Consider the following 20,126-nt stretch of genomic DNA (forward strand, 5'->3'; position numbering starts at 1 on the left):
CGCACCAATAGTGGTCAACATTTGAGATTTTCACCAGGTTCAGGCCTGCTGCTAAAACTGTTAAAGAGACATTGTTATGCACTGGATTGGCTAATTAATCAATCAACATTGAGATTATATTGAAAATGTGCTTAGAAATGATGCTGATGACAGCAGCTGGCATACTTCTGGTCAGATTTGTGTCAGATACTCCTTAATTGAAGTCCATATGAAAGTCAGTGGCAGTTTTTTTTTTCTCTTTCCATTTGTTCATATGTGCTCTAAATCATATAATGCTTGTGCCTCCTATCTTCGATTGACAGAACAGTGTTTTGTCAAGTTACAGCAAACACCAACACACCACTTGAAAAGCTGCAAGAAAAAGGAATATTTCTGACATTTCCCCAAAGTGCTTTTGTACATCGTTCTTTTTATTAATAAGGAAAAAAAACAAACAAAACAAAACATGGCAACATGAAAGAGCTCCTTTTATTTCAGATTTTGGTTGGACTTCATTAGACATAGTAGCTTTATACTGAAACACAAAAGCTGAGAAATTATTGGATTTATCAAGGAACAAACTGAAAATGTTTTTTTGTGGTGCAGTTTTATTTTCTTTTTTCAGTGCGTAATATGACACAAATAAAGTTGTTTCCTTGCGCAGTAATTACCTGGCAGCTCTTCAAAGATCCCTTGATTTTGCCATCAGTGAACAATGGTTTGTCCAAAAGAGAGCCTCTTGTCAAATCGCTGAGAGCTGTTCCAGTCGGCGCCCGCTTTGTGCTACAACTGATAAGAGCACTGTTAACCAAGAGTGATGTAAGATTAAAATCAAAGAAAGCACAGAATGTAAGGTTTTGTATTGCTCTTGGGCAAAAAGCTCATTTATAATGACTTGTTTTCCACACTCCCCTTTTATGAGTGAGCACTTGTGACTTGAAGTGGGTGTGAAACTTGTACCAGCCGAGCACTTAACCCATCCAGGTTCTGCAGCAGCTGCCACGGCCGCGACTCAATGCGTGTTCTTGTAAAAAGCACAGTGTGTTGGACGTAACCCGGAGTGGCTGGGGGTCACGACGGCTGAGCTGTTTGGGAGCGGGACGAACGCTGGAAGGACGGGGAGGCACATTAACGTGTGTGTCTGGCTGAGATCTTTGACAGCTCCGTGCTAAATTTAGTCTGAGCTCTTGAGTACATGGTAGATTAAAAAGTGCAGGAGAGGGATAATCTCACAATCCTGTGTCGGTGCACAGTTGGGAGCTTTTGTCAAATGATTCAGTATCTCTGACAAAAAAAAACAAAAAAAAAAGTTATTGTACTTAAATAGGACTGCATGAAGCACAATAAATCTGTGCACCCCAAATGTATAATACAGTTTGTTTTTGTGCCTTTTTTTATGTGCATTTGTCTCCCCTGTGTTGCACAGCTGTGGGTTTGCCTGATGACTCGAGAGAAAACTCGGCTTATAAAAGTCTGTCTGTCTTGATATAGTAGAGTCTTTTACCGGAATCGACTTTATTTGACAGTTAACTGAGGATTTCACTCATTTTAGAGCTGTGTCAAATTCTGTGGCATCAGTTTTAAATATGGCACAAAGAAGACCCTCTGCCTTTATTTTTTTGCTTTTGTTCAGTTAGTTTTGGGTTCAGACAGAAAAACAGCCTCTAGAAGTGGCATTTTTAATCTTAGAGGCAGGAATCCAAACACCCAACACCCGTTCCATGTTCGTCAGCTTTTTTGGAAAAAAAAATTTAAAAATTAAATTGTGCCGCAGAAAGTTTTTTGACACTGCCTTCTGTTTTTTTTGCTGTGAGTGCTTGCTTGTTGCAAATGAATGGGTCGAATTGTTGGTGTACTGTGGTGGAAGATGCATTGTTTGTATAGTTTCATTGCATTTTCATTCCTTTCATCTGTAAAGCACTTTGTGTTACATTTCATTCGTATGAAAAGTGCTATATAATCAAAATCTGACAGGCTGATTGATTGAAATATTAGATTCACCTGTACGCAGATGACACTACTTTATATGTGTGTTTTGCATTCAGGCTTTTTAAATCGTACATGTTGATTTTGTGCTGTGCAGGAAACTTAACTGATCTTAAATTACAGTTAAGACAGTAGCCTCTTAAAAAATGTTTGGTTTCTGGGATAATGATAAACTCTGCCATAGAAGAAACATATTAATGAGCTGAATTAAAAGCAAAAGTGGATTTTTAATAGAAATATAGGCATGCTCCTGCAACTACACATAAACCTCTTCATGCCATCTGTCATTCTGCCCTTAGATTCTAAGGGCAGATTCGCCAGTCTTTATGAGAAAGTTGTTGTTGGCAGTGTGAAGAAACATTATTTAAATGCATAGCACCTATTGCCAAACCTCCTGGTTATCTGACATGAACTTTTAGCTATAAATTGGTTTCACACAACAATGGTTCCCAGAATTGTGTCCTTGAAAATCATCATGTCCATGGTAAGGCTGGGAAACTGGCTTTTAATTATTTTAAGTTCAACATAAGTGGATGTGCAGAAGCTCTTAAAATTAGATAAACTATTACTTTTTAATTAATCTAAATCCACTTTAATTGAAATGGAAGAGTGTGAATACGTGTTTTCTTTGGATTGTAGGCGTCCTTTATGTCAATGTCCTTGGTTGGTTTTTCGTGTAATTTATAGATGAATGTGGTTGTTTTGTGCTTTATTTGGTTTATAAAGTGCGGTCAGAGCGTTTTTGATTCACAGGCTCTTTCTTTCAGAGTCAGAGAAGTGAAAAAGAAAGGTTGTTGAAGTAAGTAATGCTATGTAGGTGAGAAAAAAACCCTTTTAGCTGCTAGGAAACGAGGCATGAAACAATTCTGCATAAGTTCAAAATGCGTTGGACTGAAGCGGATCGAAACTCAGCCTCCTGATTTCCAAATTTTCTCTGTCTCCGTCAGCGTGACATCTCGCGATGAACAAACAAAACGTGGAAATGTCACCTTTGTTTCAACAGCTGTAGCATCAGACAGCACTGCCATCCACGCTGTCTCCAAACTGAGAGGGGTTCTGTGCACAACTTACGCAGGTGGCACAGCAGCGGTAACTTCATTACTTATTTATGTCTTCTGACGTGTCGCTGTGATCGTAGCCAACTTGAATGCTTTTGTGCACATCGAATGGCTGAGGTGTTGTTCTACAGTGAAATAATTGGAAAACAAAGCCAGCTTTTTAGTGATATTCAGCAAAAGTCCAAATAACCATTTCCTCTTGAGAATCCCAACATTTTTTAATTTAGTTTTTGGGCATATTAGTTGAATTATTACAGAATGTTTTATAGGTAACTTTGAGTTTTGCTGCTTAAATGCTGTCTTATTAGCAGGGGTGGTATTACTGCAAGAATGAAACCTATCGGATGGCCGCTAATAAATACAGCAACAGACAAATGACTTAATAATGACAATATACAGTTATGCTTCTACGGATACCTTACACACTCATTCATTATCGGAACACCGGCCCAAACCTTTTAGCCTTTCTGGCTCCATTGTGGACTCATGAGGTAATAATTTTAAGCTTCAACCACGATTTATTTCTGATCGCTTTAAACCAACGTCAAATGGTAGCTAGTGGATGTTTTATGAGCATGTAGGAAGGATACCAGACGAAACCAAGATAGATGCTGCGCTGCTGTATGTTGTGTCGGCCTCTGTGGTAAATTTTAGTTGGTGATGATGTTTAAAAGGGGAAGACTGATATTTGAACTAGACATCAAAAAAAAGAAGAAAAAATATGTTGCTTTTTGTTGTTGTCTTCTTTGAGTTTAACCAATCAGGAGCAGTTCCCCCCAAAATGTACCCGCAACCCCCTGCAGTAAAAAAAAAAAGCAAAAAAAACAAGGGTTGATTTGCCCCTTCCTGCTGTTAATTGGTACCTCGCTTTACAATGCAGCAACATCCCATCACCTTGTGAAAAAAAATGAGGGCAAACAATGTGCCAAGCTCCTTGGCTCGTTCCTGTGCATTTTTAATGAAATGCTGTACTATTCATTAAAGGGTTGTTGTTGAAAACATTGTACAGTGTGTCCTAAATACCAACTGTCCAACAACAAATGTGATTTTTTTTTCTTCTTCCATTTATCCAGCAGAGTTTTGAAAGGTTTTCATCGGACCAGATATTGTGGAACATGACACACTACATTAGTCCAGGCAGCGCTGTATCTCTGAGCTATTTTTTAATGGAATTTTGAAAGCAGTGGGAGCCAGCGTGCACTTGGAGATGAACTGAACTTGTTGGAAAATAGTGGCTTTAAACCACCTGATGTGGACTTCTGTTGTTGTCGTGTGAACTTAACACGCAACGCGAGGCTTACTCAACATCCTCGGCCTGGCAAATGGACCAAGCGGTACTTTGCCATCACATTATGTCCTGTTTTTGCAAATATAGAAACAAAAGTGTGGGGAGCAACGGATAAAAGAGTCATAATAATGTGCCTCCGCAGTCTAAGCTCAGCAGGCAGTGACATGTCTATCCCAGTTAGAGCTCCCCTCGCTGCCCATCATCTTTTTATCCCCCGAGTTGGCCTTTTCAGAAATCCAGTGTAATGTCAAAATATCCTGCCAGCTGAGGATCAGGGTAGGATTTATAGTTTTACTGCACCTCAAGTGGGTTGACACATTAAGCGACGGCTATTCTTTGTCATCTGATTTGAAGTTGAAAGAGGAAAATCCACTGCGGCCTGCGCTGAGCACGCTCAAACGACTGTATTGTCGTCGCCTTTTTAAGTTTCTCGCTAAATCCATTGGCCAAGCAGACAAGGTGCTGGCTGTCTGCAGCTGAAATGCCCCCAAAAGCTCTTTTCATTTGTGTGCATAAAGAGAAGGAAGAGGCTATGAGGGATATGGATGTAGCGTGGAAGAAAAAGAAAGAGAGGCTAGTTCGGTGTGTGTATGTGCGAGTGTTAAAGGCAGTAAAGCTGGCTTTATCTGCCTCTGCAGAAGACCGGGGAGGTGGCGTGCAGCTGTAGTGAATTAATCAGAGTAAAGATGTTTCCTCAGGGGGCTTTTCTCATAGAGCTAGACAATAGCACGACCGCCTCACCTCCATTTTTTAATTGTCGAAATCTTCCCCGCATTGGTTCCGTTTTACTGCTCAACACTCGGCTCGAATGTAAGACACGCCGTTAAAGGTTCCCTTCGTATGCCCTTCCACAGGCAACAGCTCAGTGTGTCAGCAGCAAGCCGTGATTTATTCCAAACTCTAAAGCCAAGGCATTTCTCAGCTTTTTTTCCTTTTTTTTTTTTGTGCTGTATCGGAGCAAGCTGTTCCTTAAATTAAAATACTCTTTGCGGCACTTTAAGCGCCGAAGATAAAATGAGATAAACTGGAGAGAAAATGGCTCTAAAGACGGCATTTTCCAAGCGGCTGCAGTTCAGTTTTATTTACTTGCATCTCAATGCCAAACTCATGAAGGGATGATGTAATTTTGCCGGGTGTAAAGTCAGCACTTCTGCTTTATTTGGTGGAGCCTGAGGTCCAATTCTGAGCTGCACTATGCATACTGACTGCTGCGTTTCGGGGAAATAAAATCAACTAACATAAGCTTTGCGAAGTTCTGCTGTTTAGTTATTTGTGGATGTTTTGTTGCTGTAAAAATGCTCATCAATTACAGGAAAAAGCAATCTAAAGTTCCCGTTTTCAGCATCAATCAGCTTCACTAGTACAAACTAATAAATTCACTTTACAAATAACTCTGACAAGGAAGTGAAGTGAGATACTTGAATTAACACTTCATCTGTTTACTGTTGTAACTGAAAGAAAAAAAAAATCTATTTTTAAAAGGACCGTTGCTTAGTTTTTACGTATGTGACATGAACTTTCCACAGTTTGTGAAAATATACTGATACTAATTAACAAAACCTGTAAGTGCTGTCATATAATTTCCAGTATTCATTTTCTTTATTTAGCTGCATGAAAAGATTACAGAAGGTCAGTAGCCACCGTTGAGAACACCACGTTTTTTCATTTACTTTTTGACATTTGTGTGCATTTCAAATCTTATATACCACCTATTGCAGCAAAATAGCATGTAAAATACTTAGAGTTCCACTGCAATGTTCAGTAGCCACAATCATTGCCTGGTTGCCATGCAGGATCCCATTATTAATGTAAATAAGACGAGATAAACACCCAATTCGAAAAGCCTGGAATCCCATAAACCAAACGTGGGATATCTCATCTTGTTGGTATCATTCATTAAACTGTTCATCACCATCACTTTAATCTCCTGGACGAGGCTATTAAGAGGGAGCAGAGGTGAGCAGCTCAGCATTGGTCACTTAGTAAATGGCAGGAATACTGGTATTTATTTATTTTATAATAATTTATTCCAGTGCAGGTCTGTAGCTCCAGGCTAATCATCTAAGATTGGAGACCGATGGGCTCTTGAGCTGCTCTTCAGCCTGCTGTAATCAAAAGTCTACACCAGCCATCTCCCCACATAGACGCCACAAAAGATCCACCAGAAAACAAGCACCAGGCCGCCACCAGGGGCCGTAACATCCCCTCAAGTAACAAATCCCATATCTTGTCCTCACATAATTACTTTGTTTAACATGATTAACTGTATTCCAGTTTCAAATAAGTCATAACTGAATAAATGCTCCTGGCTATGATGGTGTTGTTCTCGCTGCCAGTGCAACTCGGGCAGCTCGAGTGATGGTGGTTACATACTTAATCTGACAATCCCTTCACACCGGTTAGAATTATACAGCGATCCAGGCAAACAGTGTTATTGTAACGATGGCGAGGCTTAATCCCCCCGAGAAATCCAATCAAAGGTCAGGCTGCAGGTCGTCAATCTTTCCAACGCTGACCATGTAATCACCAAACAGTCAGCCGAGGATGGGAAATCCAGGATTCCAACACTGGTTGTAGAACTCTTATAATCCCACTGCCAAGGCAGAATAAGTAAACAAGTTATATACACTAAACAGACATAACCCTGTAATATTAGAAATCAGGGGACATTTAATTTGATACCATTCATTTCCACTGTCGAATGAAGGAACTGTAGCTTCGGCTCTTTGGCTACGGTCGTCTCCCATTATACTTTTGGAAACTCTAGGGACCTTAAATAACCCTGAACTCTGATAGCGAAGGACTCTAATGGGACAATATGGTTCTAAGAGGTCTGAAAGACACAATGGAGCTGGATAATTAAAGGCTTTTTATGTGAGGAGAAGTATGTTAAATTCTGGGAGTAGTATGATCTTGTTAGTTCCTGTTTTTTGAGAATGTCACTGCAATTATCCTGATAATATGGAATAAAAATAGTGCTGTCTAGTAAATGCATGGACTGGAAGTTTCTGATTTTAATATTATTGCGTTGATGAAAGAAGACGGTTCTACAGACTTGTTTTATGTGTGACTGAAAGGACATATCCTGGTCAAAAAAACTACAAGATTCCTCCCGATAGTGTTGAAGCCAAGATAATGCCATCCAGAGTGACTACATGGTTACGTAGTCAGTTTCTGTTTTGTTTTGTTTTATTTTAGGGTGTTTAGAACCAATTTTTATAACTTAAGTTGTATAAGTTGTCATCCAGGCCTTTGTGTCTTTAAGACATGCCTGAAGTTTGACTAATTGATTTGTTGCATCAGATAAATATAGCTGGGTGTCATCTGCATAGAAACGAATGCAGTGTAATAATATTGTCTAAGGGGTTTCCTATTTAACAAGATATTTTAAAATGCTTTAAATATGTCAGTCTTGGTTAAAAAGAATTTAGTAGAGGGAGCAGTAGTATGTAAATGTGTCCATGGATTTCATGTTTCAACCTTTTTCCTACCGTTTATTCATATGCAAGGCTTTCATTTGTTAATTTATTCATTGCATGTCGCTGAAAAAAAAGGTGGTTTTCAAGCTATTCAGAGAACGAAAGTGGCTGTTTTGCGACTCTACCCATCCGAGGCATTAATGCTAAAGGCAGCATTTACAAATACAAGAAATGTGGCCCTCTTTTCAGCTCTAAATGGATTTCCGGCGTTCAAAGTGCCTCTGCAAGGCAGATGGGGTTATGACAGGCTGTCATACGCAGGGAAAGGTGGAAGGAAATCACTTCAGGCTGGGTCACGGCAGACAGACAAAGAAGTGGTGTCTGTGTCGTAAACTCCTCTTCTCTCGGTGTGCTCAGTGTTGCATCAAAGGCGACAGATAAAACAACAGTCAGGAGGTGACATTTGGAGTCTGTGATCTTGTGACATGCAGCACTTGGTTGCCATCAAGCTGTCTTTAAGGTAATGCCGGAGACATACACAGCAGCAGTGAGTGATACGAATCAACATGGAAGCTGTGTGGGCGCGTTTTCATTTGGTTGTTTTTTGGGTTTGTTTGGGTTTTTTTTTTTTTTGCTCCACTTAACTCAAAACCCATTCCATCCATAAATCAGTACGTGCATAATTTGATATGTTTTCCTAATTGTGCTTCTCTAAGACTTTTTCTCTTGCACACTTCTCCCAGCTGTTATCATTAGCCATTTATTTTGTGCATTACTTTTACGCAGTTGCATTTCCATTTTTGTAGAAGATTGGGTTTATTAGTGCGATAGCTGTCAGTGTAAATCATTCTTAATTTTTTATTTTTATTATTGCACATTTCCACCAATAATTGAGAGCCCCCTTTATCTTGTTTTGCTCAATTAAAAACGGTTAACTGTTTCTGCTCTGGAGGTGCCTGTGCTGGGAAGAGGAAGTTATTAAAACACAAACTGCTGTCATTATTAGATGGTTGCAGAAGCTGCTTCAGGCTAAACTGGATGCAGCAGTGGAAAAACTGTAGCTACGAGTTCATTTTTTTCTTTTTTGGGGTACCAGACATGCTTGTAAATGCTGTCAGAAGTAGTCCCGCTCAGTCTTCTTGCATGCTTTTAAGTTCGACACAGCTATAATGTCATTAATCTGATTTCCTTGATTATTTATTTCACAATAATAGACATGAAATCAACACACAAAACATTGTTCAGAGTGCAAGAGGTGTTAGTAATACTGGAAAAATAATGACTCTACATACTATGGATATATTACTAGTTACATTTTTATCATGTTTCCATACTTGTCTTTGTACAGCCTGCAGTTCAGCCTACAAGTCCTGAAAAATGTTGTGTTTATGAATAGGGCCTGGTGCAACTGTATACTTTTGGCAAACTGTATGACTTTAAAAAGATTATTAAATGAAAGTGATTTTCATAAAGTATCACAATTTAAGCTTGGATTTATTTGAGTCCTCTGATGGAATGGCTCTTAGGAGATGACCATTTCAAAGACCGTCAGAAAGTTCAACATTTTCTGTTTCTGGCTGGTCAATGGTGAAGTTTTGATGATATTTGGTGAATTTTCATTCAATAATTCCTTGATTTAGTCAGTTAAGGAAATATTTTTTAAAAGAAAAAAAGTTACATAAATTTCTGATGTCCTCTTCTCAGTATTAATTGCCTACTGAGATAATTTATATTTTATACATACATGGTGTGTATTTTTTTGCCCATGGCTGTAACAGCTTTTCAAATCAATAACACACTTTGAGTTGCAAAGTTTTAGAAGCAGTCTATGTAGGTATCTAATAGGACAAGCTAAATTTAAATGTCAATATCTGCAGTATTGTGCACTTGTCAGTGGCTAATTTTTGTGGCTCATCCTGCTTTTCAGTTATTTTTAGTCACACATCACATTCATAGACTGTATAAAAGATGGACGTAGCAACTGCCGCTGAAAAATGAAGCCAACCCGGAAGTGTCAAAAACCTGCAATATCACTACGTCCACTAGCTGCTGGCTCCAAAAAACCCCGGCTCCCATAGACTGGAACTGGAAAAGAAGTGATCACAGATCATGAAATACCGCATTCCTCCAGCTCAGGATTGTTTTCTTATTAGTTTTCATAGTCAAATCCAGAGATCAGGTGGCCAATCTGGAAATAAATCAATACTGAATTTTTAAAAAATCCTCAACATTTTGCGGGGAAAGGGGCGTGGCTTGATTGACAGTCGGCAGCGACGATACAGACGAAGCGAGCAGAAGGTGGTAAATGTGGGCGGGGCAGAGAGGGCCCGCCTCTCAATCTGTCTGACCAATCGCTGCTCCTATGGCTCCGCCTCCCTCTGACGATTTTTGCGTCACTGGCTCCAAAAATCCAAGATGTCAACCAGGAAGTAGCAAAACCCTGGCTTCATTTTCTCAGTGCAGAAACCAACAAGTAGCTACATTTTTACAGTCAAGGATCATATTAAACTTAGAGGTACATTCAGTCTAGTTGTCTTTATAATTGTGTACCTGCCACTGACCTGCTCTCATGCTCACTGATGACAACATTTGTGGTTTTCCTATTCGAAAGCCATCACTGACTCACACTGCATCTCTACAGCGTCTCAGCCAATACATTAGGTTCAATGAGTTGCACGTCGAAGCTCTGACAAGCATCCGTGTGGTTTCTCTGGGCTGGCTCATGCTAGAACCACTGAGAAATATTGATTTCAGGAGGCTGGGGGGTGGGGGTGCATATTTATCCCCGTGTATGATTTATTGAGGATGTTTGTTGCGTGTACATCTGTGTGTGTGTGTGTGCGACCGGCCCGAGCAGATGTGGGTGTTCACGCTCGGCCGGGTTACACTAACATGGCACTAGCCCGTGTTTGTGCAGCTTGCTCTCGCAGTGAGCAGCTTTAATGTGCAAACACTGCACCATCCCGTCCATGCTGCTGCGTTATGGGCCTGTTGAGAGCGATTCTCCACTATTTGCTGATCAGAGGAGGCTTGCGTCGCGGAGGTGGCGGCGCGAGGAGACGCATATATAGCGGGCGACATTCTGAGCAGCGTAACAGCTCAAGGGCCGTTGGGCGGCATCCGTAATGGGCCTCGTTTTTTTTCCATTTGTATCGAGTCTGCCACTTGTGGTAATAACATCTTATTATTTCTCCCATTTTGAAGATACACTCTCTGGTTTAGTGAAAGCGCACAAAGTCATTTTCCGCAAGCTTATTGTTAATGTCGCGTAGCTTAGCACAGTTCACAGATTTGAGTTTGAAGACAACACTCAGTTACATGAGAGGAAACATGAGGATGGGTCAGAAATGGCATTTTGGCTCATTTATTTGCCTCAGAAAGCGACATTTTTGCTCACTGTGGACTAATTTTCACTGCGATATAAAGTCCTGCACCTCTATGGAAGCAGCACAACCAGGACTGGAGGCAGAAAGAGGTGAAAATGACTTTTTTTTTAGAATTGAGACCTTTATAATGTCAGAAATCCTAAAAAAAAATGAAGGCTGAATTTCTTTGATTATTTATTTTATTTTTTAAATAAACATTCAAACCTGGAATCATCTGCATCTGTGCAGCATTTTCCAAAGTAAAGTCAGTGTTACCTGTAATGGGGAAAAAAATAGTGGTTCTATATATTATCGATGTGTTGCTCGTTGTTTCCTGTCTGCTCTGTTTAAACACAGCCTGCAGTTCAACCCAGACGTTTCAGATTTTTTTCTCCTTGGCTGCAACAGAGGACAGTTTATTTGACTTCTTAGTTTTGTTTTCTGACAGAATCTGGTGGATATGTTTCATTTTTTTTCCTTTTTTTTTTTTTTATTTTTTGAATAACCACATAGAACAAAGTGATGAAATATCTTAATTTAATATTTTGACTTTTGGAATGGCACAGATGAGTAGTTCAAGGACCATTGCTAAAGTTTAAAAAAAAGGCAATGATTCTTTCTGTTTTTACAGTTTCTGGCTGATAAATAGTATATTTTTGTGATTTTGTAAGGATAACTTGACTTTCAAACCTACTTCAGGGTTTTGTGGTTTCGCTGGTTAACTTGTATCTTTATTGTTTAGTCTGTGCACAAAGTAGAAACGGCAGTTTGTAGTTTGAAGAGGAATTCTGGGACTACATCTTAGTGAAGCATAGTGGCTGATGCAGCTTCCTCATGCTTTTATGTTATGGTTGTCAGGTTTGGTAGTACTGTTCCACTACGGAGACCAAAACTAAAAGCTGTGGTCACTGATTGTATTTCTCTACCAACATTAATACTGCATTGTGGATGACTGTATGTAAGAAATCTGACTGGGAAATTCAGTCAAGCTTCAGACTCTAAAGATCAAACACTGCAACAGATACGTCCAACACCCAGCTTCTTTAAACACCACATATGGTGTGTAGGGAATGAATTCAGCGACAGTGTTCATCATGTCTAACTCCGTCCTGCAGAATGGACAACATCAGAAACACTTTTTAACTGATCATAAATGTGCGACTGAATTTGATTTGTTTGCAGCAGATGGAACTGTTGGGTCACAAACTGCTGTTCTGACCGTCCCAGGACGCTGTCGTTCATCACCTGGACCCTCTTGTTTTTCTCAAACAGCACCCCGAACCGTTTTTAATGCATATTTTTTTTCAGTCTTTTTGCTTTTTGACTGAAAAAAAACAAAACAGATGATCTTTTTTCTCCTCCTCTTTCTTTTAAATGTTTCCCCTCATTCTACTTTTCTCCTCAACACCAGGGACCAACACAAACAGACAAGGCGCAGATTTCAGCAGTAAAGGTGGCACTGAAACAGGTATTTTTCTATCTTTTTCCCCTCTTTTTGACCAACTAAATAAAAGCCTGACACTTGTGCATGACGGCAAACCTGTAGACCTTTTTTTTTTTGAAAGTCAGCCTCATTTGACTCCCCCTCCCTCACCCTCTCTTTTTTTGGGAGAGTCTCGGCAGACAGCTGCAAGGAGACGATCACATGACTGACGGAGGTTTAGTCTTTATTACAGCTGTGTTGCTGAGTTTTGGCAGCACAGATGCTCGCACGACAAACATTATTAAAAGGTAGAAAAGAAGACAACACATTACTTATGAAATCAATTTATTATTATTTTGTTGTGACTAGTAGATTGTTTGGTTACCTTAAGTTGTGTGGGCCTGTATTTTACTCATTAAAATTGTATATTGTTATTCAGTAGTTTCAAATCTTTACAGAAAAATTACAATTTTATGTTGTCATGTTTTAATTTTTATTTTTTTTACCAGCTCTTATTGCATTTTAATAGTACCTTAAAAAGGCAATTTGAAGAGGTGACTTTGTGGTGAATTTAGAAATATATATTATTAATATTTGTGGAGACACAGAGCACAAAAATTTACATAAATTCTATTTTAACGAAAATTTATAATTTTTTTGTTTTGTTTTGTTGACATTTACATACAGATGATCTGTTTTTGTTGTTGTAGTTTAGCAGTAAAAGATGTATTTGATAGCATTATATTTAAAAGAGCTAAAATCCAAGAATTTTTCAATTTCTTTTTTATTTTTTTTTTGCTTCTTTTAGCAATATAAAGTCCTGAATCTCTATGGAAACAACACAACCATGCTTAGAAATGGAACAGAACGATTGGTTTTGTGCAGTATACCAAGATTATGTGCCATAAATCCAAAGAAAAACTAATTTTTGATTATTTATTTTACAAAAAATGAAAAGAAAATGACCTGTTTTACTATTTTCCCAAGGTCCCACTATACCAATACTGGAAAAATAAAGAGAGAGAGAGCTCTACATGGAGATATTTTACTACTCAAATTATTAATTTGTTTCCGTACGCTCTGTGTAAACACTGCCTGCAGTCCAACTGAAAAAGTTTCAGAATTTTTGACTGTTAGTCGCAGGTGAGTTACTAATGGCATCCTCAGTCGCGTTGGCAAAGTGAGAATTTTTTGTCTTTAACAGAATTGAGTCAGCGCGAACAATTTATATATTAATTTTATTTAAACAAGATGATTTTGATGTAATTTCACAGATGTAAGGTTTCAGATGGACGTCGCAGACAAGTAGTCGGAAAGTCGACGACGAACATTTTCTTTCTGTCTTTAATATTTCTGGCTAATAAATGGAGTAAATTTGCTGATGTTTTTTTTAGGCAACATGTCCGTTGAACCTATGGAAGTAGAATTTATGTATAAGATTACTAACAAACTCTCAGCAGAAGGGAACAGTAATGTACCTAAAACAGCAATTGCTATTAACATTTTTAAAAAGCTCAACTCAGCTGCCTCCGGTCATGTGACCTCACTCCTACAAATCATAGCTGTTCGTTGAGAGTCTGCCTCCTTTTTTTTTTTTTTTGTACCCCCTCTTGAAGTGCACCTGAGCTCCTCTCAGCTCTTCATTTTTTGTGATTAACCTCTTTCCTCTTTGGAGCCGACGCGCTGTAAATCAGAGGACGTTTTTGGAGGGCACCTCTAAACAGGAACGAGGTCCCCGCAGTCCTTTCCTCACCTGTTTTTGCCAACTCCAGTGTGATCTGAAGTCAGCTCTGCATGTTATTTCGCCTCCTCTGATGAGCTAAAATTTTTAAACATGCCCCTGCCTTCCCCCTCTCTCTCTCTACATTTTTTTTTCCTTCCTCCATTGCTCGGTGAAGCATGAGCACTAACCCATGTTGTTTTGACAGTGGAAATTTGTTCATCAGTGGCTCAGAGAAAATGTCTGCCACGTCTTTTTTTCTCCTCCTCTTTCTTCTATTAACACCTCGCTCTTCTGCATGATAATAACCAAACGGCGCTGTGTTTTTTTTCCCCCCCTCACTGTGTTGGGGAATCTGTGGGGACCAGCGGATGGCTGGAGGTGGAAAAGCCATAGGAGGCGTTTTAGTAAAAGGGCACCGTTTGTTTTCTCGGCGAGAGACACGCGAGGGCCAGGAAAAGCAGTGACATTTCTGAATCGCATTATTATGGGCAGATTTTCCGTTTTTACAGTGTTGCTCAGAGAGTGATATCGGACACGACCCTCACCGTGCATCCTTTTGTGATTTACTGTCGCCGTGGCGGCTCTGTGCTGAGTGTTAACCGGAAAGCAGCCGTTAAGCTGAGGATTCATGCGCTGTTTGTGTGTTTTAATCATACAGTTTACAGTTCTGCTTCTTGATGTACGATTCAGTGTTTGACAGAACTTACTTCAGAGCTAAAAGAGGCAGCTATGTTGATTCCAGCAGCAACACAATATAAATGCAGCATACATTTGGAATAGGATGAAGTTCCATCCCCAATAAAATTCCAAATAGGGAAGTTTGTAAACTGGCTCTCACATACAAATACAGAAAAAGTGTTCCAGTTAATGCACTGTACAATACAGTTGCTTCAGAAAGCAGAAAACCTTCAATTTTTTGCATGTAATCTGTCTTGTTGATTCTTTTCCATCCATCCATCCATTATCTATACACTGCTTAATCTTCACCTATCCCAGCTGACTTAGGGTGAAGGCAGTGGACACCCTGGACAGGTCACCAGTCTATCACAGGGCTACACTTAGAGACAGACAACCAAGCACACTCACATTCACACCTACGGACAATTTAGAATCACCAATTAACCTCAGCATGTTTTTGGACTGTGTGAGGAAGCAGGAGAACCCGGAGAGAACCCACGCTGCACGGGGAGAACATGGAGACTCCACACAGAAAGATTCCGCACCGGGACGCGAACCGGCAACCGTCTTGCTGCGAGGCAACAGTGCTACCAACTGCACCACCCTGCAGCCCTTGATTCTTTTCTTAAAGGATAATATGGACTTTTTCCCCCATGTATACACTCAATAACCAGTAGCACCCATAGTAACAAAATGAAAACAAGTTTTTAAGTTTTTTTTTTTGCCCAATTATTAAACATCAAAAACCAGAATCTCTCAGAAGCAGAAGTATTCAAACCTTGAGCGCTTGGAAGCATTTAGGCTTCAAGTCGCTTTAACAAATCTGAGCAGACTGTTCTCAGTTTTCTGTCAGTATTTGGGAAATTTTGTGAGGAATTTACAATCTGCAACTAAAGCAGTGAAAATCTAACGTATCTGAGCTGAAATGAAAAGTTTAAGGTTTTAAAACGAAGACAATAGCTTTTTGCAAAAAATACAAGTGAGCTTCAGTACAATTTTTGTAAACTAAAAGATAGATTTTGTGGTTTCCCTCCATATGAACAAAAACCATAACAGCACAAACGTCTTTATTGGTTTGTTTCAGTCAAAATACCTAAAAAAAAAAAAAAAAATCTTAATTTTTGCAACATGTTCCTGGCACTCTGCATCTTATTAAATGCTTGCATCAGCCTCATGCTCAGCTGTGTTCTGCACGTCACCAGCCCGGAGAACCTCTCCACTCGTGCATTCGACTTCAAGAAGACGACAAGATGCGACGAAGTGATGCGAGCTGAGCGTGGCTCCGCGCTCGTTTGCGGAATTAAGCAACGTTGATGCAATTTGCAGGAGACAGTTTGACATCAACAAAAATAAATAAATAAAATTCTCCGCAAATGCAAGTCGCACTGGTGCTTTAAAATTTATGGTGTGATGAGGAGATGAAACTTTAATGAATCGTGATTGCAGGAATGACAGCAGACGAAGAGTAAACAGGACTGGAGAGAAAAATTTTTTTTATTTTTTTGGCTTTAAAATATAAATATATATAAATTAAAAACAGCTTTTTAGATAGAATCAGGATTAATAAATGAAGATATCAGATTTAAATAAAAAAGCAAACAGGGAGGGAACAGGGAGTTGAGGTTTTGTGTTCATTAAGCTTGAATTTGATGTGCAATGAAGTGGTAAACCATGAAAAGCAACATACTCTGATATTCCACTGACCCATCTGTGTATATATTATAGTCAGTGTTTTAATATTAGGTCCACAGATTTGATTATTTCACCATCTGATGAGTGTAAAACCTCTGATTCCTCGCCTTCAGTTTCTTCACCGAGTATAACTTTGCAGCAGTTTATGACCGTTTCTATTCGGTTCTCGATGATCTCACATAAATCCTGCGCTAAACTGCTTCGACTCTCGAAGTAATGAGCTGCTGTTGTGGTAGATCAGGTGCTAATTACATGCAAATTGAGAGCACGAATTTGAAAGAAAGACGTGGTGCAAATTTGCTCGGCGCCGTTATGTGGCTCGGGGCGATTTTCTTGCCATGTTGAAAATTGATGCCAATAGTGTGAGGCTATGCTATATTTTAGTTATTAACACCAAATGTACTGATCAGACTAGAGATATAAAAACACTCTGGTAGTTTTACATCACGATGCTTTCCTTCCCGACTCTTGGGGACTACTTTTATTGGTCGACACTTGGTGTGATAGTGGAGCTCAATGGCACACAGGAATAAGATAAAGGCTTTGATACAGACATTACTTGATCCATTTATTTCAGTTTTGAAGATAAAAATATAGACAATCACTTGACTTGTTCTTTAAGGTTTAATGGACACCAGGTTGTAACTATACTTTGTGCTAATAAATGTGTTGTTTCGTCTTGTTGTTGTTCTCAATACGTGATCATCAGTGATTGGATTGAATGATGAACATAAATAGGACAAACAACAAATATGAAAAAAATTACTCTACAAAATCCATAGCTGCATTCATGTTTTGTTTTTTGCTACTTGGGGATACATTACATGCAGATTTATTATTATAGCCTCATAAAACCAGGTGACATTTTCATATTTTTATATTTAGTAGATACAAAAAAAAATGGTAATTTTGGGGGAATATCATGATGGCAATTCATTTCTATCGTGTGTTGTAGATATTTAAATAAAAGCTGCTATTCCCTAATCAATAGCTGCCGACCATAGACGCAGAGAGAGTCTGCTTCCTGAAGGGGGGCTGGAACAACAGCAGCTCATTGGTTGAAATGAACCGCCTTTGCAGTATTTTGAGCAGAAAAACTGTAAGGGCATGTGAGACTTTGATTCATTTTGCTAAAAGGGCCACGATATGGAATTTTTAATCTACCTCAGAGATTGTTTTGTTGTTTAAATGTGAACCAAATTCGGTCTCCATCAGGAAATGACCCAGAAACCAGTTGGATACAGTGGAAACCATAATTTGTTTAGCCATGTACTGTGGTCACACTGGATAGGAAACACCAACATACGGTATATATGATTGGTAGACGGCACTGTGATGTTAAAATGTACTAAAAGCAGGTGTGGGAAAAAAGAGAATGTCCCCACTGGAATTGCAAAACAAATGCATTTGATTAGATATATTCTTACTGAGAGTGTGTAAGAAACACAGATACACAACAGAACATAAAGACTAACATGTGCACACTTAGAGAAAACGATTCTTCACGGTGAAAGGTCTGGATAAAGAGCATCTCCAGGCTCTACCTTGGTTTGCCTGTGTTTTCAAGGAAAGCACGCAGGATCGATGCACTCTGACTGTTTGAATATCTGCAGTGGCAATGAATTACTCGTGTAGCTCCCCCGTGGTTCCACCTATACCTCAGTGGCTGCTGCAGAGAAACCTCCCAGCACTGCAGACAACCTCTCAGACCTTATGTGCTGCTGCAACTCTCCCACATCACTTTATCGAGAAGTTTGCTCTCCGCCGCGAAATGAGCTTTCGCCATAAGTGCTGCCTTAAGAGAACTCTTCAAATCAAACATTCGCTCAATTGTAATTATTCAATTATGTCCCCAGAACAAGGAGTGTTACATCAGTGCTGGAGTAGCTTTTTATGATTTTACTGTAATTACCTTCCTCTTTTGAAGAGACACTAAAAAAGAACATTAGGGTGTGTTCAAAGCACAAGAGCTGCTTGTCTGCAGTAGTCTGTGTACGTAAAAGTTGAAGGAAAAACTAACATAAAGTATCTCAGAAAGCCTCCATGTTTCTTGTGTTGATTCTCTGGAGCTCTGCTGGGATGTTGAACACCATTCTTCCAAACGATATTCCCTCATTTTGATAATGGTGATGGAGAATCTCTAATAGATGTTCTACTAGATTAAAATCAGCAACCCCTTGTGCCCTGTGGATGGGGGAATTGTTGAAGACACCACTCCCATCAGGATAGAAATATTCCAACATAAGACAAAGTTAACCACTCAGAACATCTTTGTATTGATTTGGAGTGACCTTTCCCTCTAAGGGGTCAAGTGGATCCAAACCATGCCAGGAAAAATGCCTTAACAGAGTCATTACCTGTCTCTGTAGAGGTCAAGGGGTCAGGCTTTTCTTTTAATATAAACCCCTAAGAGATGAAGTTGATTGGTTGTCTTGTTACTGGGCCACGTTCTGCTTGGTTTTCTGCAGTAGTCTTGGCATTCATGTGGATGTTACTGTGACAACGAGTGAAACATTACCGCAAAAACTGCTCAAGAACACCTTGAGAAACTCAACAAAGATCCCAAACTGATGGAGCGTCTATGTGGGGAACAAATGGGGTCCAAGGAGGCTCCAACCCGCAACCCAAAGGACCTAAAGGATCTACTGGGATCTGTGGTTTCAATGCTGTAGGTGATCTTTGTGTGCAATATGCCAGATATTTAGAGGGCATAAAATGTGGTACTGGTAAGTCACATGTATGTACATATATCTTATATACCACATATACGCCTTCTATTCAGAGAAACTAAATTACAATGCAGATGATTATGGGTGATTATTCTGCCTTTGGCCTCCATCACATCATACCAAGCTCAGTTCTGATTGGATGGCAGATATGCATGTTATTCTAATGACAGAACACTATAATGGGACTCCTCCATGACCTAAATTAGCATGACATTAGTACACTGGTTGGGCAGAAACAGTTTAACAACTTAAAACTGGGGTTATATGTGCAACCTAAATTAATAAATCAATAACAGCACCTCCGTGAGAACCATGCAGCAAATGTAATCTCACACATGTTTGATAGTTTCTTGAATTTAGTCGTAGGAAGCAGATGAAAGAGAGCAGAGGAAAATGAAAGGGATGTTACTCAGAGCTAATTTTAGCTTCAATTAAGCTTTTCGTATGTGGGTCTGGGGGAAGTGTTCAGCGTGAAGATGAAGACCAAACCTGAACACAAAATGTCGAGATGTAAAGACTGGAGACATACATTTAGCAGAAAGCAGTGCGTTGCTCTGTTTGCGTAGGCTGAGCGAGTTCATGATTCAGTCTATATGTGTGACACAACTGACACTAATTTGTCTGAATTTAAATCTCCATGAACTACTTCTTCTAAGAATAGCCTGGCAATAGGAGCAGCAGGAACCCTATTTCATCATATTTAAAGCTAAAATTGACTCCATAAGCCTATTTTTTGGCAACTGGCCATGGTATAGTACCATCCAAATGCGATGTTTTTTAGTGGGA

At 39.4% G+C, this 20,126-nt stretch overlaps 1 protein-coding gene across 8 annotated transcripts in view; it reads left to right on the top strand.

Moving 5' to 3' along the window:
- nlgn4xa (neuroligin 4 X-linked a) overlaps window positions 1-20,126 on the top strand; it is a 100,456-nt gene that overhangs the window by 3,489 nt on the left and 76,841 nt on the right. The window contains exons 2-3 of one of the 8 annotated variants that reach the window (XM_008284095.1): window positions 12,507-12,548; window positions 13,979-13,987. The exons of 2 other annotated variants lie outside the window; for them this stretch is intronic. In XM_008284095.1, coding sequence (XP_008282317.1) covers window positions 12,507-12,548; window positions 13,979-13,987 — 51 coding nt within the window. Of the gene's footprint in view, window positions 1-745; window positions 794-2,738; window positions 2,756-8,092; window positions 8,105-12,506; window positions 12,564-12,609; window positions 12,630-13,978; window positions 13,988-16,337; window positions 16,356-19,722; window positions 19,745-20,126 lie in introns of all 8 variants that reach the window. 5 more of the 8 variants (XM_008284100.1, XM_008284103.1, XM_008284098.1 and 2 more) reach the window with 5 other exon arrangements.

Source organism: Stegastes partitus, unplaced genomic scaffold (genome assembly GCF_000690725.1).
Source record: "Stegastes partitus isolate 25-593 unplaced genomic scaffold, Stegastes_partitus-1.0.2 Scaffold345, whole genome shotgun sequence".
NCBI lineage: Eukaryota > Metazoa > Chordata > Actinopteri > Pomacentridae > Stegastes > Stegastes partitus.